The sequence below is a fragment of the Xiphophorus hellerii genome, chromosome 7 (assembly GCF_003331165.1).
Source record: "Xiphophorus hellerii strain 12219 chromosome 7, Xiphophorus_hellerii-4.1, whole genome shotgun sequence".
NCBI classification, from domain to species: domain Eukaryota; kingdom Metazoa; phylum Chordata; class Actinopteri; order Cyprinodontiformes; family Poeciliidae; genus Xiphophorus; species Xiphophorus hellerii.
This window is the reverse complement of record NC_045678.1, coordinates 11,817,851-11,844,558: the sequence shown is the minus strand read 5'-3', so window position 1 is coordinate 11,844,558 and position 26,708 is coordinate 11,817,851. Positions and strand designations below refer to the sequence as shown.

At 36.0% G+C, this 26,708-nt stretch overlaps 1 protein-coding gene across 6 annotated transcripts in view; it reads right to left on the bottom strand.

Annotated features, from left to right (window-relative positions):
• il1rapl1a (interleukin 1 receptor accessory protein-like 1a) overlaps positions 1–26,708 on the bottom strand; it is a 208,557-nt gene that overhangs the window by 167,947 nt on the left and 13,902 nt on the right. For 4 of the 6 annotated variants that reach the window (XM_032567301.1, XM_032567304.1, XM_032567305.1 and 1 more), the window contains exon 2: positions 9,248–9,351. In XM_032567301.1, the coding sequence (XP_032423192.1) occupies positions 9,248–9,329 (82 nt within the window). In that variant the 5' untranslated portion in view covers positions 9,330–9,351. Of the gene's footprint in view, positions 1–9,247; positions 9,352–18,883; positions 19,006–26,708 lie in introns of all 6 variants that reach the window. The other 2 variants (XM_032567302.1, XM_032567303.1) reach the window with 2 other exon arrangements.

Sequence of the window (26,708 nt, the reverse complement as noted above, 5' to 3'; positions counted from 1 at the left end):
CATTCTTGATTTGTCATTTCTGCTTAGAGGAGAGACGTGCAAAAATGATGAGCTTGGAATTCTTAAGCCACCGTGACACAGTTTCCGATCTTGAGATGTACGCTGGTGTGTCGAAAAACACTTTACTTGGATCTAAATGGAAAGACATTAATGCATTTTGAGAAAAGTATTCTGTCAAGTCTTTGAAGTGTTTCTTTTAACACACCTACACGGTTTTATAGTGCGGTTTGCTGTGGGATGAATAATTATAAGCCTAACTAATCAGAAACCAGGCTGTGCTAAGTCAAAAGTTCCCCATAAAGACAAATTTGACATCAAGCCACTTTCTTCTCCATCAAAAGAACACACTAGCTTTTAGGGCACAAATAGACCAAACAATGAGGTGATTGGTACAAAGTACAAAATAAGCCAACTGATTTTCTTTTAAGTTTTAGGTATCGCATATCATGACAGACATGTCAAATATCTATATGCTGTAGATACTGGTCAGTATTTAAGAATATTATGAATTTTGAATTACAGTAAAGTTTGAAGTAAATGGACTAATGTCTGCCACTTCAGGCTGCCTCCATTGGAGGGAATAAAACAATCCCAGCAAGAAAACCTCAGGCACTAATATCTGGATACAAAACAACTTTGAGGTGGTCTACAATTACTTAATGCCTATTTAATATGCAACTTCTTTCTCATATAAAATAGACAGTCTACCTCATAAAATGAAATACTTCATGTTTAGTCCAGGACTTGAATAATAATAATAATAATATGGTTAATTACTGGAAATGTAGTTACCAGTAGTTAACCAAAAAAAAATCTGCTAGCTTGTTTTTAGAAACATCAGCAAAAAACAAGCTAACACAAATAAATAAATATTGAAAAATTCTGAAAATTCTAAGGAAATCATCAGGAAATTATCACATAATGTTATGATTTAAAGTAAAAAAAAATGGCTGAACTGAATTGATGAAGTAATTTGAAATACTGAATATTTCAATACTTTTTTGACTCTGTTTATCAGACCAGTTACTGTTATTATTGGGTCATCGCAACAGCATTTAAGCAGTGTTAAAGTAAATTTTGTAGCAATCCACCATATGTGAATGACGGAGATGTTTAGGTGTGATTCTTCTAAAGTTGCATTTTTTTTCTATACCTGATATGCAACAGTGTTAGAGGACTTTAAATGCAACCAGTTTGGTGCTCTGTTTCAAACAACAAGAATAGAAAGCAGCTGAATCAAGGATGTTTAATTTTAGGCGTATTGAGTTAAAGGCTCAGCGTGATCAGTCATTTTGCTAGCGATTGACTGCAGCCATAAATTAGTGTGTTTGGATGTCAAAGTAGACAGTTGATCCGTCAATAAACTATTAGGCTCATGTCCTGCCCTAGAAATGAGGGGAATGAATGTTCAATACAAGCATCTCAGAGGCCTCTGGGGAATGAGATGAGCATGACAAGCAGAGACAAGGTCTCTCTACGTCTTATTTGTGTGTGTCATTTAGCTCATCTACTTGACAGAGGAAATGTATAGAGAAGCACATTTCAGTTTTCAAGTGTCAGAGAAATTGCTGCAGTGTGATTTGTGGAATGAATCGAGAGAACCTTGACAAATAAATTAACTGACTGACAGACGGGCAGGATTTTTGCATTCCTCTCCTCGTGCTTATCGAGTGGTTATTCAAGCATCCTCTCCATGGACTTCATCTCCCACATTGCCTCTGGGCCGTGTCAGATTTACTGTTATCTATGGCACACTCTTATCAGAGATTTGGAACGAGACTTTGCAGAGTCATTTAGAATATTGGCCGCATCATTTCTTTTTCTTTATCCCTGCTTTGAGAAACAACGAGGGGACCAAGGTCTGCATGTTATAGCTCACATGAATTTGAAATCTTACAGACAGTGAATACACACATACAAACACACAAATGTCCCTGATGTCTTCTGCTGCCAGCACTGTGTAGCAATAAGCTGTCATAACAGAGTGCAGAGACAGCTGACTGCAGTGGCTTTTGCCACAGTCACAGCTAGTAGCACTTTGTGAGCATCCATAATTGTTTCATTATTATGGCATTTAGTTGTTTTTCAAACAGAAAATTTAATTAAACAGCTGTTTAAAATAGATCTTTTGTACAACTATTGACTGTGCAAATACACCAGGCACATTACCAACTTTCCCCTCATCTGTTTTACGTTGGTTCTTAATTTTGTGTTTATAAAAGGCTCTACTTACTTATGCCAAATGATTTCTCACTTAAATGCCTCTTGCAAATTAAGTTAAAGAAGATCTAAGGCCCTGGTAGATTTAGAATAAGGGCAATTGAAATATTTTGAGAGGCTCAGCAAAAGTTCAAATTGAAACTGGGAAAGAGTCATTGAAGAGAGCTAAAGATTAGGGTGATGGCAACATCCAATGTTGAGGATGGTATACATTTTTTATTTATTTTTTTTCAAAATCTACGTTTTCAATGTAGGATTCAGATTACAGGTCTTGTACGGTGCGATGATGTTCCACGGACAAATTACTTGCCACATTTGAAAATCTCCAGTAAAGACAGTTTGCAGAGGTATGTTTAAAAGACACAGTTTTAACTAAAATAGCATCCAGAGTTCCTATCGATGTGATTTCTCTTTTGTGACTTTTTACTGACTTCTGTTTGTGTGAGGTAGCAATTAGCTGCATCTGTGTATAGCCCATAATGAGAGCTATTGTCTAGAAAGCCTGGGGTAAAACACAACACAAACTGTTTCCTGGGCATCATCCTCATGGCACAGCACTAAAATCCCCCTTTTGACGAGGCGACTTTGATGGATAGACGGTTATGTGCTGTGCTCATAGAACAGATTTTGTCTTTGCCAAGCAATTTGACTTGTCTCAGCAACAGAAGTACAAGTTTATTACTGTTGGCTCAGTTTCAGTTTGAGAAGTTCCTGCTTGCTACTGTGGAGTCAGATTGATTCTCCTTTCTTGACGATATTTCATTATTCATTCAAAATGCTTATTCACTTCTGAACATTGGTTATCTTCAACAAATGAGAGAAGTTCTTTTGCTTTCTACCTACGCACTTCAAAGTGGGAACAGTGAAGAATATGAAGTCAAAGAATTAAAGGATTTTAAATATTTTTTGTGTTTATAAATTTGATTGAAATAGGTCCCTGAACACTTTTCTAAAATATTTTACTTGGACATCTTGTTAGATCACACTTTTCTTCCAAAATATTAAAGCTCCAGGAGCCTTTTGCTACAATAGATTCATCATCATAGTAGTTTATCTGGTTTAAAACAACACGAAGTAGCACAGTCATAAATTGGAAGGGGGAAAAAACAAGTAGCTTCAAAAAGTGCAGTGAGCATTTGTAGCCAACTACATATACCACGATGCACCTAAAGACTCAAATTAAAACAAACTGCTTTCAAAAGTCACCAAATCATTGAAGTCTACATGTGTGTAAATTAATCCCAGTATAAAATCAGTATTTTATACCTCTCTAACAAACCTGCTGGAGGTTTGTTAGAGAACATTAGAGGACAAACAGCATCATGAAGACAAAAAAAAACAAAAAAACACAGTAGACAAGTCTCGGATAAAGTTGTGGCGAGGTTAAAAGCAGAACAAAGTTATAAGTTATAAAACAATATTCCAGACCAGCTATGTATTCATCCATTAGTCATTAGTCATGAAAATTTTGAGCAAAGTTTTTTAAAATGTCTCAAGAAAGAAAAAAATAGAAAATGTGAATTAGACATGTTTCCATCATGTTGTTTGTAGCGCATCAACCAAACTACGCAAAGCATAAGTTCGTCAAATGTTAACCCAACATGACCGCAATAAAAAAAGTAGTAAAAGTTACATCTCCCCTTTAGCACATTAATTCTAAGTTCAATAGTGTCTGCAGGGATGCTTGAAAATTCCTGTTTATTGATGCTCTTCAGCCAACCTAACTGGCTTTGAGACATTTTACAAACAAAAATAGACAAATACTTTAGCCTCTTGCAGCCAAAACTGCAGCAAAAAAAAGGGGTTTTTTGTTATACAGCAAAACAATAAATACCAATTTCTGAATTAATAAAAACAGCATCTGTCTCCTGTTTATCAGGTTATTGTTAAGTCATGTCAAGTTTATTTGTGTAGCACATTTCACCAACAAGGGAGTTTAAAGTGCCTTATTAACCACTGTCACATTATCCTGAATTACTGACAATTTTTCTACAGAAAGGAGATCAGTACAAACCGATCTGAATAAATCTTTACCTTTTTGTTCAGCTTCAGCATAAAGCTGACCATCAACAAAGTGTAAAGGTTTTCTTTTACCAAATACTAGACGACTGGTTGAGAATGTCACTCACTCTATCCATCTTTCAGCACCACCTACACAACACATGCTAGCCTTGTTATCGCCTCCTCTCTCACGCCAAATGTCTAACGTGTTGTGGTGTGAGCACCACTGGAACAACTGGATGCTGATGGATGAACACTGACAGTCCATTTCTGTCAGAGGGCTGCTCCCCGTCCCTGGGAGTGAATCTCAAGCAGTGTCAGCATGGCCGTGGTCAGTCCACTGAACAATCACGCAGCGTACTTGCAGCAGAAACCCTCATTTGCAGCAGCACAGCATATGCACACACGGATGTGGGTCAAACGCAGGAGGTTGATACACACATCCCCTTTTCTATGTGCAGAGACAGCAACTTTGAGAAACCTGGAACAATAGTTCAACCCAACTGATATCTAATTCCAATGAGATTCCCTGGCCATTAAAGATTTCAGCAGCACCAAGAATGAGACAAAGAAAACGAGAATGAAAGGCATATGAAGTCTGCACACCTTAGGGAAAGTCATTATTGCAGGCAGTGCAAACCCACGCAGACTCAACATTGAATAATTACTGGATTTTTAGGGTATTACAATGCAGGGAATGCCACTTTTACATTAAGAGTAAAAATCAATGGAACAGTTGCTCCATCGAGGGTCCCTTGAGGGCCAATAAAGCCTTTATAGGAGATTTCTCATTGGTATCTATCAACACAATGTTGTGGAGTCAAGTTCCAAACTCTTTCATTCAGTCCAGAAACAATAGAGTATTCCCATCTGAAATACAATGCCCCACAAACACCTCGTTAAAACCGTTATTCAACCAATGGTCCACATCTCTGTCTAACTTCTGGTTTTCAGTTGTTCAAATTAAGCTAGGTTAAGAAAAGGTAACAGCAGTCAGGGGATGCCTTTCACAGCTCTTTTTCTGAAGCACTCATGAAGACGAAAGCCCAAAATCCAAGAACCAAAAAACAAGCATCCACTAAGGGTATATTCAGCCATTTAATCTCCTTTACTTAATGAATCTTATCCATTTCAGCCAATTTTTAGTTCAGTTTAGTGAAGGGAAACAGGGGGGACATGGGCAGGGAAAAAATAAGTTTGTTTGAGAAAACTCCTTTATTGAAAAAACATTTTTTCACATTTCAAATACATATTTCTGTACCAAATGAATAAGTTTTAAACTTAAAAAAATTAAGACAATAAGAGGCTATTCTGCAGGCGACTGCTTCAAAATAAATAAAACAGGAATATGTTGTGGCAAAGGTAATGTTTGACACCGATTTCTCAATTGTATGTCGTTTTACGACTTTGTATTCTTGTGCTTTTATGATGTAAAGCACTTTGAGCTGTCTTGTTGCTGAAAATTGATACACAAATAAAATGGATTGATTTATTGATTCCAATTCAAAGTCAATTTGTAACTCAGGGAGGTAAAAACTACACACTAATTTCAGACAGGTGCCCAGGTAAGATGGCAGCCATATTGGAACCGGTTATTTTTTGTGCTATATTGCAGGTTCAGTGTTTCTGTGTCATTTAAAAACTAGACTAGTGCAAATAATAGGAAAGAAACTAATAATACAGTGCATATGAATAAATAACCCGGATTTTTTGAAACTGAAGTTAAGGTGAGTTTTAAGTGTTTAAACATTTCAAATGCCTTCTTGATTCAGAATCACACCAAACTAAAGCACACAGCAATTTCACGTGGTAGCCACTTCACCTCTGACCTGTGCTCACAAGGCGATATTGACTTTTTCCTATCAATACTTGACCAAACGGACCCAACAGAGCCACGCAATTCATCTGCTTTTCTGTAGTATCTAATCTGGAAAAACTCCACTGAAGCAAACTATCCAACAACGAAGGTAGTTGCATGTGTTGACAAATGCAATAAAACGCACAATCGAACATGACCACCACAACAACCACTTGCGTTGGAATATGCATGGATTCAGAGTCCCAGTTAATTGTAATGACGCTACAAAAACGCCAATACGCCTAATGTGAAAGAGTCATTTAGTTATTAAATATAGCTCTGCTCATAAATACCATGTATTGTATTTAATTAGTCTCGCAATGCGTTACTGTATTCAGTCCATAAAGCTAACAGCTTGTTAGTGAGCAACTGTTGCCAATTTATTATTTGATGTAGACTGTAATTGTGCATTTGGTTTTCAGCAAAACTGATAATCAGTTATATCTCGCTGCTCTTTTCACAGTATTCATGAAAGTCTGAGCAAACACCCGACTGAATCATCTTTTTGATTTACTTGCAGATATAATAGCTTAGCCACTTGCACATCAGCATTCAGTTTCTACTACGTTTGCACAATTATATTTAAAATAATAATTTACATTTCAGCACCTTTTTTGTGTTTTCTTTTGGCACATAAATTTCCCCTTTTCCACTGGTGAGAACTGGTTGAGTTCTCACCAGTGGGCAGGTGAGAACTTAACCAGTTTGAGGAAAACAATAGGAAGAGGAATTGAAACTCTAAAATCTGAATTTTTATTGATTTAGTCGTTTTTTTCTCCATATATTTTCAAGATCAACTTTTCAACCGTTTTGATCATGAGATGATCATATTGCTTTTTATACAGATACAAAAAATGAAGCAGCATTCCAAAATATTACCAGATACGTTGAGAATGAAATGAAACTGGCAAAATGACTAAAAACAGCATAACAGTGGATAGCAGTATAAGAGTTAACTACAATAAAATGGTGCAGTCAATAAACTTGACAATAAAGCAGCTATGTGTAAGCGTGTCTGTGATGGACTTGCCACGTGTCCAGGGTCAACATCTTGCCAATTGACTGCTGGGAAAAGTTCCACCCTCCTGTCGCACTGAATGGGACTGAGTGTGTAAAAAGTGGATAAAGATTGCTTTGTTCTTTATTTGTAACATCCCATAAGTTACTGATGAGTTATCTTCCTGTTCTTTGTCTCTAGCTCGCTTGTTGATTTGCCATTAAAACACTAATGCTTGGATAAAGGTCACCCTTTAAAGAGCTACTGTAAGTAAATCCAACTATGTCTGCAATACAACCATACCAAGAAATACAGAAATATGTTTGTGTATGTGTTTGCAAAACGAACACACACACATTTTTAAAAAATAACTATAAGATTATGTCCTACCACAGATGTGCTTTGAACGAGTATCCTAAAAATTCTGGTGTTTTTTGGTAATTCACCCCTACTGCTACACTATTATGAAAACAGGATGTGCAAATTAAGAATATCATGCATCTCCCTTTTACTCTGACTGGCAGCTTGGATTCACATAGGTGGTTCCATCTTTAACACACCAGTATTCATGTCATGAAAAGTTTCAACTCCAAGTCTTTTTGCACTCTATTTTCTTTTTTGACCTATGCATTTGTTCAGAATTGATGTTCAATTTTCTGGCATTTAGAACCAAAATGAGTTTCACATTAACCCTTGGTAACCCCTCTCACTGAGAAATTGGATCATTCGGGAGCCATCACTCTCAGTCCGTATCGAGTTAGGGTGGACAAGTTTAAAGATGTACACTGTATATCTTTTCATTAAGTTGTGTACTCTTCACCTAAGACACAATTAAGGAAAAGAAACTGCAATTATAACCAAATTGCAAAACAGTGCTTCTATTGTGGAGACGGTAACAGTCATTGCAATGACCTGTAACCTTTCTAAGCATGTATAACCTTTCTAAGCAATAACTATTTTTAACCTCAATTGCAGAATCGAAAGAGGGTTTTCCATTGTCAAGTCTCACTCTAACTGGGTAATACCTGGTTCGGTTGTACCCCAGTTTGGTAGTGTCTCTATTACAGTCTGTTCTTCACTATTGTGGGCGTGAATATGGGCAGGGCGTGAGCGAACAGGATTTTGCTCTCCAATGATTTCGTTTACTATGGCACTCAGCAATGGAGAATCTCCAGGTTGTGGTTTGATTGGCTCAACTAATGCCAGATATTTCATTTTGTTTGATAGAACTTCGTTGCTGGCCCAAACATAATAAAAACAGTTCAGATTCAGATTATTATATCCATGTAATTAACTACATTATGGCACTTTTTAATTTTTTTAAAATGAGCAATCTTTTGGATTCAGGTAACGCAGTCAAAATGTGTAATGCAAAGCAATATTCATGCATGAACTTTAATTAAAAGGTTTCAAATAAAGATTAACAAGCACATCACAACAAACCAATACTGTGTACTGTATTCTGGTTGGGGTGTTTACATGACAATTGTTTTTTCCGGTTGGTTGTTTATCCTGATTGTTTGTCCTTCTGCCCCTCAGTGGATAAGTTTAATCTTCTCTGTAAACTAGAGACGTTGTGAGGTAAGTTTGAACTTACACAGTCATCTTAACCACAGTTGGCTATTTCACTACATGGCTTCATAAGTAATAGAATAAGTGTACCTACAGAAGTCTTCTGAGAATTACATTCAATGAGACATGATACACTTTGATCATAAAACCACTGAAGCAAAAACAACTTGCCCAGAACAAGGTAATTTTAGGTGAGCCTCCACACATGGCATTCTGTAACTTTCAGAAAATTAACTAATATTTACCATTTCAGGACATGATTGGTACTGCATGACTTCTTGTTAACAAGAAGACATCTATGAAGCTCATTTTACACTTTTGACATTGAGCAACACTCTAATTTCACTTTAATTCAATGGATTAAATAATGTTGTAGCATTGTTTTTATTTTTAATTTCTTGATCCCCTTACCACCTTCTCCGAGTGCCTTGAAGGCTTCGATGGGAAGTATTATATAGTAATTTATAAAGCTTCACCAGTATAATCTTGCAACTGTGCCAGTGACAGATGTAACACATTATAACGTGGCATCATCAATATTAAGACATGCGACAATCAATGCACTCATGCAAAGGAGATAGGTAAGGCTCATTAAATACCTGAGCCTCTCTTTGAGACCACTTTCACACTCTTGGACAGGGTGAAGTACAGCAGGATCAGGAGAGGGCTGGGAGGTCTCATCTTCCTCCCCCGTCCTCAAAGCCTGAAAAGAGAATAGTAAAAAAGATGAGAAAGGGAGTAGGGGGAGAGGTGTTGGCAGAAGAGAGAGAGAAAGAAGGGCCATCAGTCATGTGCCCATGTATGTGATCAAGGCACTCTCCACTCACACACATTTGCACAACCACTTGTCAACACAAAACCTGAACATTGACCCAACAACATTTTGTAACGCTGCCCTCAGGGTATTTTGTGTAACGATTTTCTTTCACCATTGTAATTGAGACAAGCGATGATCACATGGATATTTTTCATTGGAAGCCGTTTCTAGGAATGCTGACAAATCAATAAAGAAATAATTACATGTGTGAGAAACATAGCTTTTAATCACCACTTCCATTACAAAAAGAGGCAAGTGGTGGGACACTTCACACGGAATTTCACATCACCTTGTGACTTACAGATCAAGCAAATATACCGCCTATTCCCCTGATCGACTTATCTTACATCAATTGACGGTGGTGGCTCATTTTCTACTCCTCATCTTCCCTGAGTAAATGACATAATCTAACATGGAGTAATTACCCTGTAATAGCTGGCTCCTGAAATAGAGCCTGTGCGGCTGTATAAATTTGATGTTAAATGAAATAAGAATACACTAATCAAAGTGGCCGTTTATTGACTGACGGCATTACCTTTCAATAACCCCCATTTACCTGCAGTAAAACACTAAAGAGTAGTCAGTCGCATGTAATGGGTTTGCACAATGTTAAACATTTAACTGATCGAAATTAAATTGGTTAAATATTTTTTAACACTTTAATTTTTATACATTCAATTCACGTGTGTTTTTTTTAGCGCAACAAGGAAAAACATTCATTTGTTCTCAATCAGAACTGAAACGGTTAATAGCCTCATGATGATGAGTCGATTATTAAAACAATCCTCTGCTAATTTAGCAGTCAAATAATCAGTAAGTGGAATACCTAGACTCTAGAAGAGGAGATTTGCTGGTAAAACAACACAGTCAGAGCAGCAATCAAGCCAAAACTGTACAAACAATACATACACTTTAAGATACTTTGTCTGTAAATATGATCTCAGAACTCCTCAAGTGGCATAGTTTTAGTTTACTGGGTTAAAAAAAGAATCTCCAAATAAGCTGTTTTTACTAATCAATTTGAATTTTAAATAACTGAGTAAAATAATCAAGACTAACTCTGCACTGCCTTTGATGCAAACGATCAAACGTTCACTAAAGGAACACTATATTATGGCATTTTAGGAGTAACAAAAGTTTCTTATTTGAAAAAGGAACAATTATTTATTTGTTTGCATATTTTTATACTGTCTAAAATTATCTTGAATTGCTGAATGAAAAATCTGCAGAAAGTGCAATTTTTTTATCCAATTAATCCTCAGACTAGTCAAAAGAATAATCGTTACTAAAATAATTATTAGATTGACTCTATTCTCAATAAAATCTTCATTCAGGTTTGTGCCAAGTTATTGAAAAACAATAATTAAAACATTCAAATAATTAAATTAAATACAAGCCCAACACCCTTCTACTTTCAAACCTTTATTACTTTACCTTAGTTTTATGTCTAACACAGAAAACTTGAAAACATCCAAAAAACAACAATTAACATTTTCACCCTTAAAATGATAGAAACCATATTTTAACAGATTATTTTTACTTATCAAACTGTTTATTTTCTCCAATTTCTTTCCTTCCCAAAATAACTTGTAAATTATTAAACCAGGTGTAATATTAACTTGTATACATCAAATTCATTTTTCAAAACTACATTTATCCTATATTTTTGCTCAGATAATTGGCATATTACAAAAACTAGTGATTTTGTTATGTATGTGCTTTATGAGGTTTATGTTTTCTAGATTATGTGGATATCAATTTTCTATTTTTAAATTACAATCAGAAAGAAATGCAATTAATCACCAATTTTATTAAAATATATTTCAATGTGTTAAGTATCTTATTGTCAAGTGTTCTATAATTTTATGGCTTTCCACACTTGAAAAGGAGTACTTGAAGAGACTTCTTCAAGGATTTCACTCAAACTTTTTATATTTTCACCAGTGAGTGTGAATCAATGAAGGGGTGAAAAACCTACAAAACACATTAAAAAAGATTTTAACGCACATTTTAAACATTTGGTTTAAAGTTAATAATTTACCTTAATGATCCATTCCATTTTTAACCTTAGACATATATTTCTTTCAATTTTAACCATGAATTCAAGTATTAAATTATTGAATTCTGTGTTTGGTTGAATCAAACAAATCCAAACATTTTAGAATTACATTTTTTCTTTTCCTCAGGACACAAGTTTTTACAGTACATATCTTAAATATGCATTTAATAGAGTCAAACTGTAAAAAACTTGCAGTGCAAACTGTATTTCTTTTTATCAAATGCAAAACCAAAGTCAAATTACATTTCAACTGAGTCCAGTGAACAACTTACCGGTAGTCCTTGTTTAATCTAAGTCCCTTTCCCATGAAATGCTGCTTTGGACACTGTGTTTGCCTTCCTCAGCTCTGTTGCAAAACCAGCCAAATGTTTGGTGGATTCCTTATATTACCTGAGTTGAGGGTGCTGCTGATTGGACCAGATTGCTTTCACCTCCTGAGAAGTGCTGTTGAGTGGCACACTAGTGCAGGTGTTTATGCACACACAAACGTGTGTGTTCACACACCCACATCTGAGCCCATGAGCAGATCTGCGCAACACTTATTCTTACTAAATCTGCTGTCTTTTTTTATTAAAAAGAGAAGTCTATTCTGCCTTTCTAAGGTGTCTAAAATTATAGTGTGACACAATCAATGTTCTCCTTGAGGTGGTATGATGTAATAAGATAAATTCTTAATCTTCGGGAACAGTTATCAAAAATGAGCAGAGCTGATATTTTCAAGTGGAAAAACTCGACTACAACAGAAAATTCAGATCATAGACCAGAAGGGAGAAAATGGAGCCCTGGCCGTTGAGGACTGAAACTAGGAGAGACTGAGCCAGAGGGGACCTTGGAATATGCAGAAAGTCACGTGCTCTCTAGATTTGCATACTTGATGAAAAGAGCCTCTCTCAGTGTGTGTTTCCGAGGTACTCACAACCCTCCGTTTAAAAACAGAAAAATATACCTTTCTCTCCTGGCTGCGTGCTTGAAAACAACTTTTGGTTGACAAAATACCACGTTGCCAATAACATTCTGCTAAATGACACTGGATTTGTGCCTCTTTGTATGGGGAAAAAATAGGTCTAAAAATTTGGCAATGAACTTGTTGAGGCTTGAATTGATGCTTCCTTTCTCTGGGATCTAGGGTTATCTTAATTATGCAATTTCTAAAAGAGTCCTCAGTCCTCTTAGAACATCTGCAACTGACCCTTCTTTATCTCTAAAAAGCCAGAATGTCTATAAAAAATAGGCGTACAAGAAAAAAAAATTAAATGAATGATAAAGAAACATTTCCACAAATCAAAAACATTGGAGCAACCTAACTAAGAGGATGTCACATGTCGCAGCATCATGTTTAAAATCTCTTGAGACAGATAAAGGCTCTGTGGTCCTAACAGGGTCCTTATTGTACATTATCACCAAAGCATTATATACTATGGTCATTAAACCAGATACTGGTGCTACAAATCTGGCTTAAAAATTAAATTAAATCAGCATCAACACAAAGCTCGTTAGCAGAGAGAAGCATGAAGTGCCCTTAATTTCCTGGCTGTGCTTACTTTGCACTTGATTGTACGCAGTGGACAAACACCAGCAGAAGACATGGTTCACAAAACCATCACTGCCTGTGAAAGGTTCACACTGGATCTCTAGAGGCTTGGATCATGTGTCTCTCCACTCTTTCTTCAAATTTTTGATTTCTAAATGAAATGTAAATTTTACTAGCAATAGCCCAATCAATTTTCCTCGTTGCCCACAGAAGATGCTTCTGACATCTCTGACTTAAGAGTGACTTAATACAATGAATGTGAAAACCTGTATCCCATGTCGTGGATGTCCGTGTGTAGTCACCCTTGAAGCACTGACTTGAACCATAGACCATGTTTTCCATCCTCCTTTGTGCACCTTTTCACATTGACATCCTCAGATATGGTCATTTGAAAAGTAAGCTTCTGCAGCAATGATCTTTTCTGATTTGAATCATTGTAGCTGTCAGCAGTCTTCCCTGTGTCTGTGTAGATGATAACAAGGCTACAGCTTCACATTTCTGTATCAAAAATTCTTTACATCAGGGATGGCCAAGTCAGTCCTGAAAGGCTGGTATCCTGCATGTTGTAGTTCTGGTACAACACACCCAGGAGATCAAATCATGGCTCATTAGAAGTCAGAGAACAAGGAGGCAGTAACCAACACCAGGAAGAGAACCGAAACATGCATTGAGAACCGACTTTGGACACATCTGCTCCACATTGTCCTCATGTAATGAAAAAATAAGATCTCATGAGAAACTGAATTTGAGGTTTTCTGTAACATAATCATTTTTTTAAAATTAACACACAAACTTTTAATAAGTATCAGTAAGATAGATGAGTTATGTTTTTTTTTAAATTAAATTGTAAAAATAAATTAACTTTTTCAATAATATTCCAAATGACTATGTATTTAATTTGCTTAATGTCATTCTCTCACTACTGTAGCATCACTCCAGCAAAGCAGTGTTGGGTACATTGCCTGTGGGAAAATCTAATTTGAGTTTATTCTGGTGCCGATTGGTTGTGTGAAAATACGAATACAACGACGATGTGGAATGAAATGGACGAAACAAACCGAGATCATTTCACTTCAGCGCAACATCAAGTCAAGATGGGCAACATGAACTTAACTTTTTTTATATCTTATTTTTGCACAATACAGGGAAAAAACATTTTAAAGGATACAATAGAGCTTGTTGACACAAATAGATGACAAGTCAAAAGTCTGCAGATGATTGTTAGTCCCTGTCCCTTAGTTTACATTTTTTCAGTAGTCTTCCGCAGCATAGCAATGTCAGTGACTCATTCTCTTTGTTCAGATGATTTCTTCATGCCTTCATAAGCTCGGAGTATTCATGTCCTGCCAACCATGACCTCTGTCACCTCCTGCACAGACAGGGCATCGCGTATGTCACTGGACCACCATGAACACAAACTCTTTTGCCCATCCACCTCTCTTTACCGCTTCGCTTTCTAAGACTTTCTGCAATCTCACCACAAAGCAGCTGTCACTGAAAGACATAAGTGCTAAAAAGCAGCTTGTAAGAGGTAAAGCCGAAATGGTCAGCACGTCAGACTCGCTTCTTACTCTGAGAAAACAAAGTGTTTCTTGATGCACCAGTTGTGGAAAAAGCATTAACAGACATTATAACAGCAGTTTTTGGATTCCATAAAGCAGAGGTTTCAGCTACTCATTGTTAACCCTTGTAATGAATGCCACTATTTGCAGCAACAATTGAAGATCGGTGCCGTATTCTCTTTTCTCTGTCACTCAACTTTTAAAGGTGCTTTTAATATTATACAACTCTTAAACAAAACCCACACAGCAGTTGGATGGCATGCAAATCACCTTTGCGAGGTCAGAAAGCTTTCCTCAAGCACCTTTGCACAGTAGGTTTCTATGCAGGACTGGCATGTATTGTACATAAATGTGACTTTAGCTTTCATGAACATTTGTCATTATTTGACAAAAGACCAGCAGCCTTTTTAAACAATGAAATGTTACCATTTCATTTTACTGATTGTTGTGCATATGGTATCATTTGAAATTTAGCTAGTTATCATACTGTCCCACATACTGTCATGCAGCCATTTAGAACAAAGGCGATTATTTGCAACTCTTAAGTGATAAATACTTTTTTTTTAAAAAAAACTTCTCTCATTAAAAAGATGAAGCAGTAAAGGTTTAAGTTTTAGCACAGTAGCGAAAAAAGTTACGTTTTCAACAAAGTTGTAATATAAACACAATCAAAATGTGATATTTAGCAACACATTAAATCAACCTGTTCAGCTGCATACTGATTTTAATCTGAGCATGCTATCTTCTTAATAGCTGCACAGTATTAATTTTACATTGTAAATTTCTCATTAATATATATTTATACTTTTTCTCCACTTTTCTTCCTGCTATAACACTTGCATTTGCCTGCTGTGACAACAAATTATATTTCTATTCATCAACTCTATATTAAAGAAAAATCTGTTTAAATTCTAGATCAAGTTTTGTTGAAGAGGCTTTAAACTAGGAAAGAGGTTTTGTGTGTTTAAAACATCACAATATTTGAAGGTCAAGTAAATTAATTAAACAATCATAAGGTAAAAACTAGGGAAAGGGCTTGGAAACAACATTCAGAACAGCGAATACAGAAAGTGATTAAAATAGTAATAATTTCTTTGGCAACCAACATAAAATTTCAGATAAAATGTAAAACAGGGCAAACGCAAGAACAATAGTATTTCTATTTACTGCACTAAAAAATGAGCAGTAGATATAAAACATTTAGATAAGAAATATTCAATTTATCATCCAAGCTAAAACAAAACATTTTATAAAAAATTTATTCTTTCAACCAGATTGCACAGAACCAAAATGTAGAAACGAAGTTAAAACAGAATATGGATTAAGTTATATAAAATTACTGCGCTATGAAGACGTAATAAATGAATGAGAGGTCAACATGAGTTTCAGTTTTTAGTCCTTTCTCAGGACACCAGAAGGGTTTGAATGACTAAAAACATTCAACAACAGATTCAGATCTTTAAGAACACACTGCCCAGTGAGCCAGTTGTTAGAAATGTTGTTTCATGGAAGTAAAGTTTCATCTTTTAATCCATCCCAGGATTTCCTGCATGTTTTACCCATGATGTTTAACTTTTCTGCAGATTTGTGCTACCCTGGAGATTCTAAATCGCCTTCGGTTATAGGAGTGAATGGTTGTCTAATCTATCTGTGGGTTACAGAAAGGCAGTCTGTCCAGGGAATACACCCTGCCTTTCACCCTTTGACCACATGAACACAGGCAGTTGCCCTATTGAGTAGAGCAATGCAGGTACAAACAGGAACTTGATCAATCTCTCCAAACCCATCTCTCATCAACCTCCACATTGACTGAAGCATAAAGATATGCGACTTGGAAAGAAAAAAAAAAACAAGTACAGCACAAACAGCACTTTACACAGTACATACCACAGTCCCACACAGATATGGTATCGCCTGTGTTGTGAACCACGTGCCAAACTCCTACTCTGAGGCTTCAGGAGCAGGTGTGTTTGAGAAGACACACACAGAGGCATTGCGTGATATCAACGATTCAGCGATGCATGAAGCATGCACACATCATCACACACAGCAGCACCCATGCAGTTCGCCTGCTGCTTGTAAACCAGAAAATGAGGGGCAGGGCCCAACCACGCCTGCTGGCTTCCTCTGACAAAGAAGTGGAGGGATGTGCCTCGTGTTGCAGTAGAATATGTGACTGTATCTCCAAGAATATCTGTATCTTTCCCCAAACTCAATTACCACATTGTGCATTTTGTTAGGAACACACATTTCCTGCATGTCTTATCCAGGTATGTTAGTCTCGCAGCACATTTTTTTCCTCATTCATCTCTCCAGAAGCAGAAGATTCACACTAGATTAAGATTCAAGGTTTGTGTCAGTTTCTACAGCATATTGCTGTGCCACCTTGAGAAACTGAAGGATTGTTCCACAATTTTGCTCTGTGAGGCAGTGGACGACTGATCATTTAGTGGATTTAATCCAATTTCAAGGTAGCCTCCACTGTAGTTTTAGGCAAAGCACATCTTCATAGTGAGAGTTGGCTCTCTGCCTTACCTGGACACAAACAATCTCGGCATTCAACAAACAGTCATGGCATACGTTTTCTCTTTTGAAGAAAAGAATGAACCTCATGTACATTAAGTCCTTTGTTCACTTCAAACATTTAGTGAATGTGAAATGCAAAATATTGCTTTTATTTAAGAAAAGCTTGTGCATTACAGGTCAAATGTTAGAAGCTAAATTGTGCATAAGGTTTGCATGTTCTTTTGTCATGCTGCTTTAGCATTAAAGGTGTTTAACGTAAGAGGTAAAATAATTATGACAATACACAGGAGCAAAAACATATGGTGAAAATGGTCGTCTCTCATAAACAGTTACAGCCAGCAGACCAATACTCCTTTTGTGCTCAAAATTGCATGAGAGAAAAATTAATGTTGAATGAGAGATTGTCAGGTTAAAAGACTTCCCTCTGTTCCAATCATAAGCTGATGTCATGTCATATGTATTCATGGTATTTTTCCCATCATGCTTTTTTCTAGGATTATAATGTTATTTTTTTAACTCGTCCAGAGACATACTCTTTGACAAGTTAACAATATACAGCTGAAGCCAGATATTTGCATATACTGTAAAAAAAAAAAAATTCTCACTGCATTAAATCTGAATAATTCTTTCCTGTATTGAGTCAGGTAGGACCGTCAATTATATTACTTTTTCTGCTCCTCTGGAAGACTTTTAGAGACATAGAAGTATACGTTATACTTTCTCTCCTCAAAGAGCAGCAGATGTTGAAGCCTGATCTTCACTTGCATTAAATCACTCACAGGCAGCGTGGACATCTCACAGAAGTCCCACCCAGCTGAAGTCACAGTGGACGATGTTAACCCCTCCACTTCCAATATAATGTATAAATCGTACTACTGGTTGAATTGTTGTTAATGTGGGGCTGAAAGACTTACCATAAAATACCAAAACAAACCAGGTTTAAATGAATAAATACTTAAAAACATTGAAGATATAATATTAATTCTGTCTCTCTCTTCTGGGTGCTTTTGCTGGTCACAAGTTCAGACAAAAGGAGAAGGGTTGGAATTGTGACGCTTAATCTGAAAAGAGTTCCAAACTAATTTAATATTTCTTTTTATGCGATTTGTTGAAGTGTTTGATGCATTAAGTGTATTTCATTATCTCTAAAATATTCCAGTTGTTCAAAGCTTAATTGAGTAATTAAATGCTTCACAGTAAATCTATAAAACAGTTTGGGATTAAGAAAACCAGTGAGATCCAAAGTTAAAAATGAGCATTTGATGTTTTTAACGTCATTGGGAACATCTGAGAATAAAACATGCAAAGTAAAAAAAAAATCGTCAAAGCTTCAGTGGAAAACTCTATGCTGGCTATAGATTTCTAAAATCAAAAAGAAAAAAATGTGCTGCAATCTTGTCTTGTGAACCCAATATCAATGCTGTCTTGATCAGTGCAGTGTGTTCTTAAAGATCTGAATCTGTTGCTGTATTCATTGTTAATACATTGGGGGGAAAAAAAAAAAATCTAAACAGCTAATATGTGCACAGGTGCATCTTACTGTCACATCTGAAGGTTTAGCTACAACAATATCAAAGGCAACAAGTAAGAGGCAGAGTGGAGATAAAGAAGAAAAGGAACAAGAATCACTGGAACACACACAATAAATGAATGAGTCATAGGTGTTTTGCTTGTGTCACTGTGCCAAAGACTTTCATGCTGAGAGCTAGCACAGGGCTACGATCCTTACTGTATGTCTACCTGAGCTGATGTCTCATCAATGTAGCATCTGCGTATTCATAGGCTCGGCTGTTTGTCAGATGTGTCAGGTTGTGCCTCGCGTCCTGTGAGGATTGCTGTGCAGCAGTATGGTGAATCCTTGCCTCAGAAAAAAAAAAAAAGAAACAAAAAAGCATCATGCCTGGTGGTGGGCTGAATGTGCTTTTGTTAAAATGCATTTGACCGCATTTGACCGTGGCAGGACCTGGTTAACTCTCTAGGGGCTGGCCATAGGTGGTTAGACTTAACGAGCAAGGTGCTGTGAGCTATGCCCTGCCTCAGTCCCAACATGCACCTCTTCACTGAGTGAGATTAATTACCGCACAATTTTGAGCCAATCTGCCGCAGCGCCGTTCTAAAAAAACACACATGCATGAAGAACACATTCGGGCTTATAAAAAGCAACACTGTGTAAGTAATTAACTGAAACAGCTTCAGGGCAAACTAAATCCATTTGCTCATGATCGGTCATGAGCAGAGAGCTTAGCTGTTGCAGAGGTCTGGGTTGAGAAACTTTCCACCAGCAGTGAAGCATTTTCCTCCAGTTGTTGTTGATTGCTCTCAGCTTCGTCCCCAGTGCTCGGGCCATTGTCAGCTGTCCAAGGATGACTGGCTGCAGAGACGCTCTCGTGCTCCCAGTCAATGCAGCCTTTGATGGAGAGCAGGGGCCAACACTCTCCTCGACCATTTAGTGCACACTACCCACTGGGGGCAGCTGGAATACTACCGACACACAGGAAGACTAAAAACACTGTCAACCATCCAGTCCAACACACAAGATCCCGCATTCTACAGAACGTTTAACATTTAAGATTCATTCAGGAAGCCTTTTTTAAGGATCACATTTTAAGCTGGTTTTGCCATGTCTCAACGTCTTTATTTATTTATTTATTTTTTAAAATACATGGTATCTGTCTTTAGCATCAAGTACATTTGGATTGCCATTACTTTTATTGCTGTAGTGCAAGAGGCAGCTAGGGATACCAAGGTATTATACTTCGACTTGCTAATTGAAGAGTCATTGAGGAAATGGCAGCAGACGTGCCGGTCTTTTTATGCGATTTGAAGTTAATTGTAAGATATTTGACATAATTGTATTTCAGTCTGCGCATAGCTGAAAATATTGAATATCTACACATTTACATTTATCACTCCCATATTTTAAGACATGAATCTGAGCGTGGATAATCCACATTGATTGCACTACATCCACTTGCATGTCAATAGCAGCAGCTTAAATGGACAGCGCCTTGCAAAAAATATTTGTCCTTTAGTGATTTTGTTTTTTCATGGTGTAACCTCAACTCTCCATGTGTTTTTGAGGACAAAAACGATACATGGTTTATTTGACACGCAGTCCCAAACAAAACATCCTCAGAATTTGCATGCAGCACAGCAGTGTCAGTACTTTATTAAACCGCCTTTCAATTGCAATTACAGCTGAAATCTTCAGACATATTTCTAAATTTTGCATCTAGAAATGTTATATTTTGTCCACTATTTTTGCAGATGAGCAAAACACAATTACATCATATTGGATGGAGTGTGTCTGAACATCAATTTATTTTCAGATTTTGGAAAAGATTCTAAATTGAAATTAAGTCTAAACTTTGACTACGTCATTTCCTACTGAAGAAAAGCCTTAAAACAGCATCATACTGCCACCACCATGTTTGACACCAAAAAAAAAAAAAACATTACACTATTCCCGAAAAATAAGATAAAACAATGAAGGGACACTTTTAATAAGAAATAGCATTATCTAATTCATGACATTGCAGAGAGTAGCCACTATGTAGAGACTACAATAGTAAATAAACAAGATAAGAAATTGTCAATGATTTGGCATGTGTTCATGACATTGTATCACTTTGAATCTTTGAAGTGTGTCTATTTGAAGTTGGAGTGGATTAGCTTTGAGAGCATCAGAGCATACCAACACAACAACTTTCTTGGTTTGCATATGATGGGCACTTTTAGTCCACTTCCATTAATCAAATCCCTCCTTGTAATCACAGTCACTTGAAGCTAAAAGAGATCATTCAGTCTCTTTAGGCTTTTACATATGTCACATCTGCTGAGGTAGAAGAACTAAGAAACACAGTTATCGAATGGTATGCTGCAATACATAAATAAAATACAAATTATTATTAATATAATTTCAATTACCAAACCTTTGAGAACAACAATAGCACTGTTTAATTAGCAGCTCAGTTATGACAAGATTATCCTACTGCCACATTATAATTTCCATGAACTTATAAAATGTGGTGGCTTATATTAATACTTGTAGAATAAGTTGAAATAGAAAGCTGATGGGTGACCTTTTTTAAGTTGCCCTTTTAGTTTTGATCAAATGCAGCTGGTTTGCATGTGCTCTAATGAATACATCTGCTCTACAAGGTCAAAACTGATGTTGCTGTCACAGGGTCCAAAGGTTTTATGATTTTATTGAAGTGGAGGTGAAAAAAGAAAAACCTTAGAGTCAAGGTTGCTCAGAAAAACGAAAGATCATAAAACAGCCTCAAAACAAACAACACAAGTGTTATTAATAGAAAACTTGTATGCCATGTTAAAATTACTTGGAAATAATCCTGTTTTGTATATTTTAATTTTCCAAAGTAAAGCCTAGAACAACTAGACAATTATATAGTTTTATATGCGGAAATATTAATGTGAAGCAGTCTAGTTAACCACTCTAGGTTTAGAGTGACTGTTTGATTACTTCAAATATGTTTATCTGTGTGAATGTATAGAAAAGATGTCCTAATATAGGTTTGACTTTATACCAAATGATGATTTCATTTATTAGAGGAAAAATATATCCAAACCATCTTGAACATAATTAAAAGAGTAATCATCTTGTTAAATGATGAGTTCATCAAGTTAAATTTACAAGTAAGAATTTGAGTTAATATAACCAACCTTACAATGTGGAAAGTCTAAAAGATCTCAAAAAGCAAGACATCATCCTTTGATCTAAAGAAATTTAACAACAGTTAAATTCTTTAACATGCTTCAGTCAGGAAAGGATCACAGAGTTATTTCTTAAGGAAAATATTCTGAAAACCTATAAAAGAAAAACAGAACCTATATTTTACTTCTATGCAGACAATGAAGCTGGTGGGGGGGTAGTCTGATCTCAACTTAAGACATCAGAAATCACACAGTATCATTATCTATGCAGTAAGTTTTGCTCACTAAGTGTTGATCTACCTAGAGTGATGCATCACGACAATATTGGGACTCTGAAACATAACAACTTCTACCAAAATATAAAATCTGTATTTCCAGAAGGTTTGATAGTTTACATGAATAATAATATAATAAAGTCTAGGTTTCATTTAGCTTATGTTTTATTCTCATTGTTGAAAAGGCATCATCTTTCCCTACACACACAGCTGTGTAGGCAAAATGATTTATTAGGATTTTCAGGGTTGTCCAAAATTGCATACCAATTTGTTCTGTATCGTTTCATTTTCAGTCTAAAAACACACTCCTAGAGGAAAATGTGTGATCTCTGAGCTTATGCTTTACTCTGAAATAAAAATGGCCTTTTTGAGTGAATCTTGCACCCTGGCAACAGGGCTTTGCATCATTATTGATTTGCTAAATAATATCTTCTCATTAGCTTAAGCGAATAAAAATAACCACCAAATAGTTATTGATTACTTACAATGGATTATTTTCTCTATCAAAGTGAGGGCATAATCTCCCTCGATTACAAAACTGCTGTCTGATATTGACATGTCTTGTTAGAGGACATCCATATATTCAGTCCATTGCCCACACAATTTTCTAAATCAGTGGTCGCTGTTGTATCAGGAAGCATCCAAAGTAAAATATTTTGGCTACAAGAGATTAATATGACAGGCATTTACAGTTTTTTATTGCAATTCCTCTGCCTCAATAAAACAATGCAGATCTGGATTTCTCATCTTCATAAGTCCTTTTAGAAATCTTAGACTGCAAGATTCCTAGAAATTTTAATCCTATATAGAATAACATAGTTGAGTTTGGCTCTGCATGTGTGAGCTGTCAGATAGCCGTACAGCTGCTATAGAGGAACTCAGTTCCCAGATGAGGTCTCAGCAGTCGCTGTTTACAGTAGAGAAGCTCTACCATATGTTGCAGAGTTCACAAAAAAAAAAGTATCGGAGAAGCAGAAGAGAGAAAAGCTGCACACAGTAACTAGCATGCAAAAATCAAACCATACATTAGCTATATCCTCATTTCTCGCTTGCAACTGTGAAATAGATAGCCGCATTACTGGTGTGCGGAGAAGCAGCGCTATGGTCCTCTTTAAATAAATAAATAAATAAATAAAGCTCTCAGAAGACAGGAAATGCTGGCTTGAGCGGTTTTCAGTTGGAATGTGCATTTACACTTTGGTGTCCATGACAGACTCTATCCTATTGTCTTGAGAAGCCATCGCAGTGGCAATAGAGCCTAAATGAGGCCAGTAATGGTTCTCTGCTCGGTCCCCAGAGCCTTGCCTGTTTAAAAATCGATTCTCTGCTTGACTAGGGACAGCCTGGAAATAGAGAGAAGTGGAAAAAATTGAGAGGAAAGTGTGGGCAAAGAAGGAAGAGAGTTTGGGATTGGTAACAACAGATATGAAAGAAACTGATGAACCAAATTCCCACTGGTTTCATCAGAAAATATGTCAGTATATAAATATGTTACTGTGAATTGTCTTAATGGGACTATTTAGATTTAAATGTCATTCCAGTTCTGCCATCACTAAACATGAAACACCTGTAGTAGATGTTTGTTTGAATAACTTCAGAGAGGACAGAGAAGCTCTTATAAGATTAAACAAGTTATAAGATTTAAGGGACTTTCCAGTGTCCATTTTTGTTATCTTAATATAACTCAAATCTCCACAATTTTATATCGGTTCATGCAAGTGTTATTTTTCTAAACTTGTACACCAATTCACTTTTCAAAATTCCATTAGATGCCAATTAAAATGGAATTCTTTTATTAATCTTACCTAAACTTCAGGTTTGAAATGCGTTTTCCTAAGTGAAAGTAATGTAAAATGTGAAACGGTTTTATTGATTTAGATTGTTTTACTTTTGCATTAGTTTTGCATGCATCCTAAACATACTTTGACATTAGAACGTCAAAGTTTAAAACTGTCTTCTGTTTAAAGGTGAATTACACCTTTAAACTCAACTGCAAAATGTGTGATACAATTTTGTCACCGACAGCAACAATATGGGCTAAGTTAGTCCTGCTTTTGTAAGTTAGCAGGGCTACAACACGACCCAAACTAACTAATTTAAAATCATCTTTCTCCACAACCTTCATCCCAATGTTCCTACTGTTACAATAATTACTACTCCACTAATGGAGCCTTTTCCTAGAGTAAATCTTTTTGCAATATAATTCCTTAAATACGGGGGAAGTGTGTGTGTGTGTGTTAAGAATGATCTTAGGAAGCTACCCTGGCACCTGAAAAAGATACCAATGGTGAACGTGTAGTTGAAAACATTGCTGTAGAAATATTCTATTACATGGTTTAGCTTAACATTTTTATTTATATAATCATCTAAAGCAGAACTGACACTGACATTAAGATATACAATTACACTTTTGCATTAACCATTACAAAAATTCATTCATTTCAAGTTATATTAAGAGAAGAAAAATACATTTTGGAACTAGATTTGACAAGCCATTAACTCAACTCTGTTTCTGTCATGTTTGGTATTTAGTTGGACCCAAATGCAGGCAAAGCATTGAAAAATTAAAAGATTGAATAAAGACTTATAATTATAGCACAGAGAGAATAGCATATGTAACATGTAAGCTTAACGGTGGAGGGTGGAGAAATGGCCTTGGAACCAGATGAGCTCAATCAGAGGGAATGTGGAACAGCTGTGTTAGAATGAGAGCAAGGAAACCGAGAGAGAAAACTAATTAACACAGAGGGAGCAGAACGCTGATCTAAGAGAATAACTCAAAATGCACAGAGAGCAGAGCACAAGAAAGGACAAAAACTCAAAACAAAAAAGTTATATGGAGAGACCTGGCAATGACCAAAAAGTTCAAACAAAACCAAAGCAGTAGAGAATCATGACAATTTATCCAGAGACTTTTCACAGAAACCTACAGTTACTTAAACTATCGATCCTAGCAAATACATTTTCCGTGCCACTTAGGGGACTACTCCATTGTTTAGTTTTTTCTTTAGATTTATTAACCAGATTTTGTGCAGCTTGGTCATTAATTACATGTCGGTATAATGACATTGAAATTGCAAGCTGAAGACAACTAATGAGGATAAACAAATTAACCAGTGATCTTTAATGCTATTCTAAGTGTGATTGGAAAACCTCAAAGAAGCACAAATAATATTTTCTGAACTTGATTGTCTATGCAAAAATAATTTATTATTAAATATTTTCCTGTTGAGATATTTAAGCCAGTTATTCAGATACTAGATGCTGACTCATTTCTCATTTGAACTGTATTGTTATCTGCATGTATCTATATAAAACAGATATAGAAACTTTTGAATTATCCTGGAGGAACATTGAGATGGACAAATTTTGGTGACTGATTACATCGTTGAACTCAATAAAACTTTAACAACTGAAAATTTGAAGTCACAGAGCTGCATAAAACATTGGAAGTTATGACTGAGCAAGCAATGGAGGAAACATTGAGAATATGTAATAAACTCGAATAATTTAAAGTCGAGATGTCATCTGTGATGTACATTCTAGGCGTTGTAAAGCACTTTGTTCAAATGGGGGAGGAAAATAAATCAAACAATGTAGTTTGCAGAAAACTCATCAAAGTGTGGGTGAGCCAATTGTACTGAAAGCATATTGCAGACCTGAAAAGAGGTGAAAAGATCTTCTTTCATAAAACAAAGATGTACACAAAGTAATGCATAGATATGTGAGCGATTGGTTTTACAAACTCAGCAGAGACGGATGCATGGATTGCAGATGAATTGGGAATGTTTAATTAACTGAGCATGTGCTGCTCTTATTTGCACTAAGCCGTAGTACTCCAGCCCCCTGTCTGTGAATTACACTCCATAAGCACATCCCAATGACCTTCACTCCTGTCTCCTCTGCCTTCGTCTCAACAGGCCTACCCATTTGCCTCGGTACATTATAAGTTTAATTATCTATGGTGTCATGGAAGGCTTTACATATCCTTTAAACTTTTCCCCTTTTTGTTATGTTATAGCCACAATTGTCAATGCATTTCATGTTATTCGACAGGCAAACGCATAGTAGTGCATTATTGTGGAATGGGCAGAAATGTATGAGTGGTTTACAACATTTTGAACAAAATAAAACCATGAATCTTCACACAGACCAATTCAATACGTCAGAATTTAAAAGTTAATTTACTATTTTATTCACTAGGTAAAGCACACTGTACAGAATATTGTATAGTTATAAACAGACTGATGTTTTTAAGGCTGTTAATTATAAAAATGTTCCAGCTAAGGAAAACAACATTTAAGAGTGGAATATTATATAAAGCCAATTAAAAGAAATCTATATGTAGCACAGAAATGTGGGCTTAGTAGAATATATGTGCACTACCTGCTTAAAGGTTATTTTCTAAACGTACTTTTTAATCAGAGAACCAAGTTTAGTTTATTGAAAATCAGTACTTTGAACAACTACTCTGCTGCTTCAATTACATGGGACTTTCTGATTTTCTCTTTCCATTTTCAGAGGATGGTTTGACTTTGAACAGCGCTCTGAGATTTTCAAAACTTGGAGTATAATGTTATAACTTAACCCTTCTATAAATACTTTTAAAACTTTTT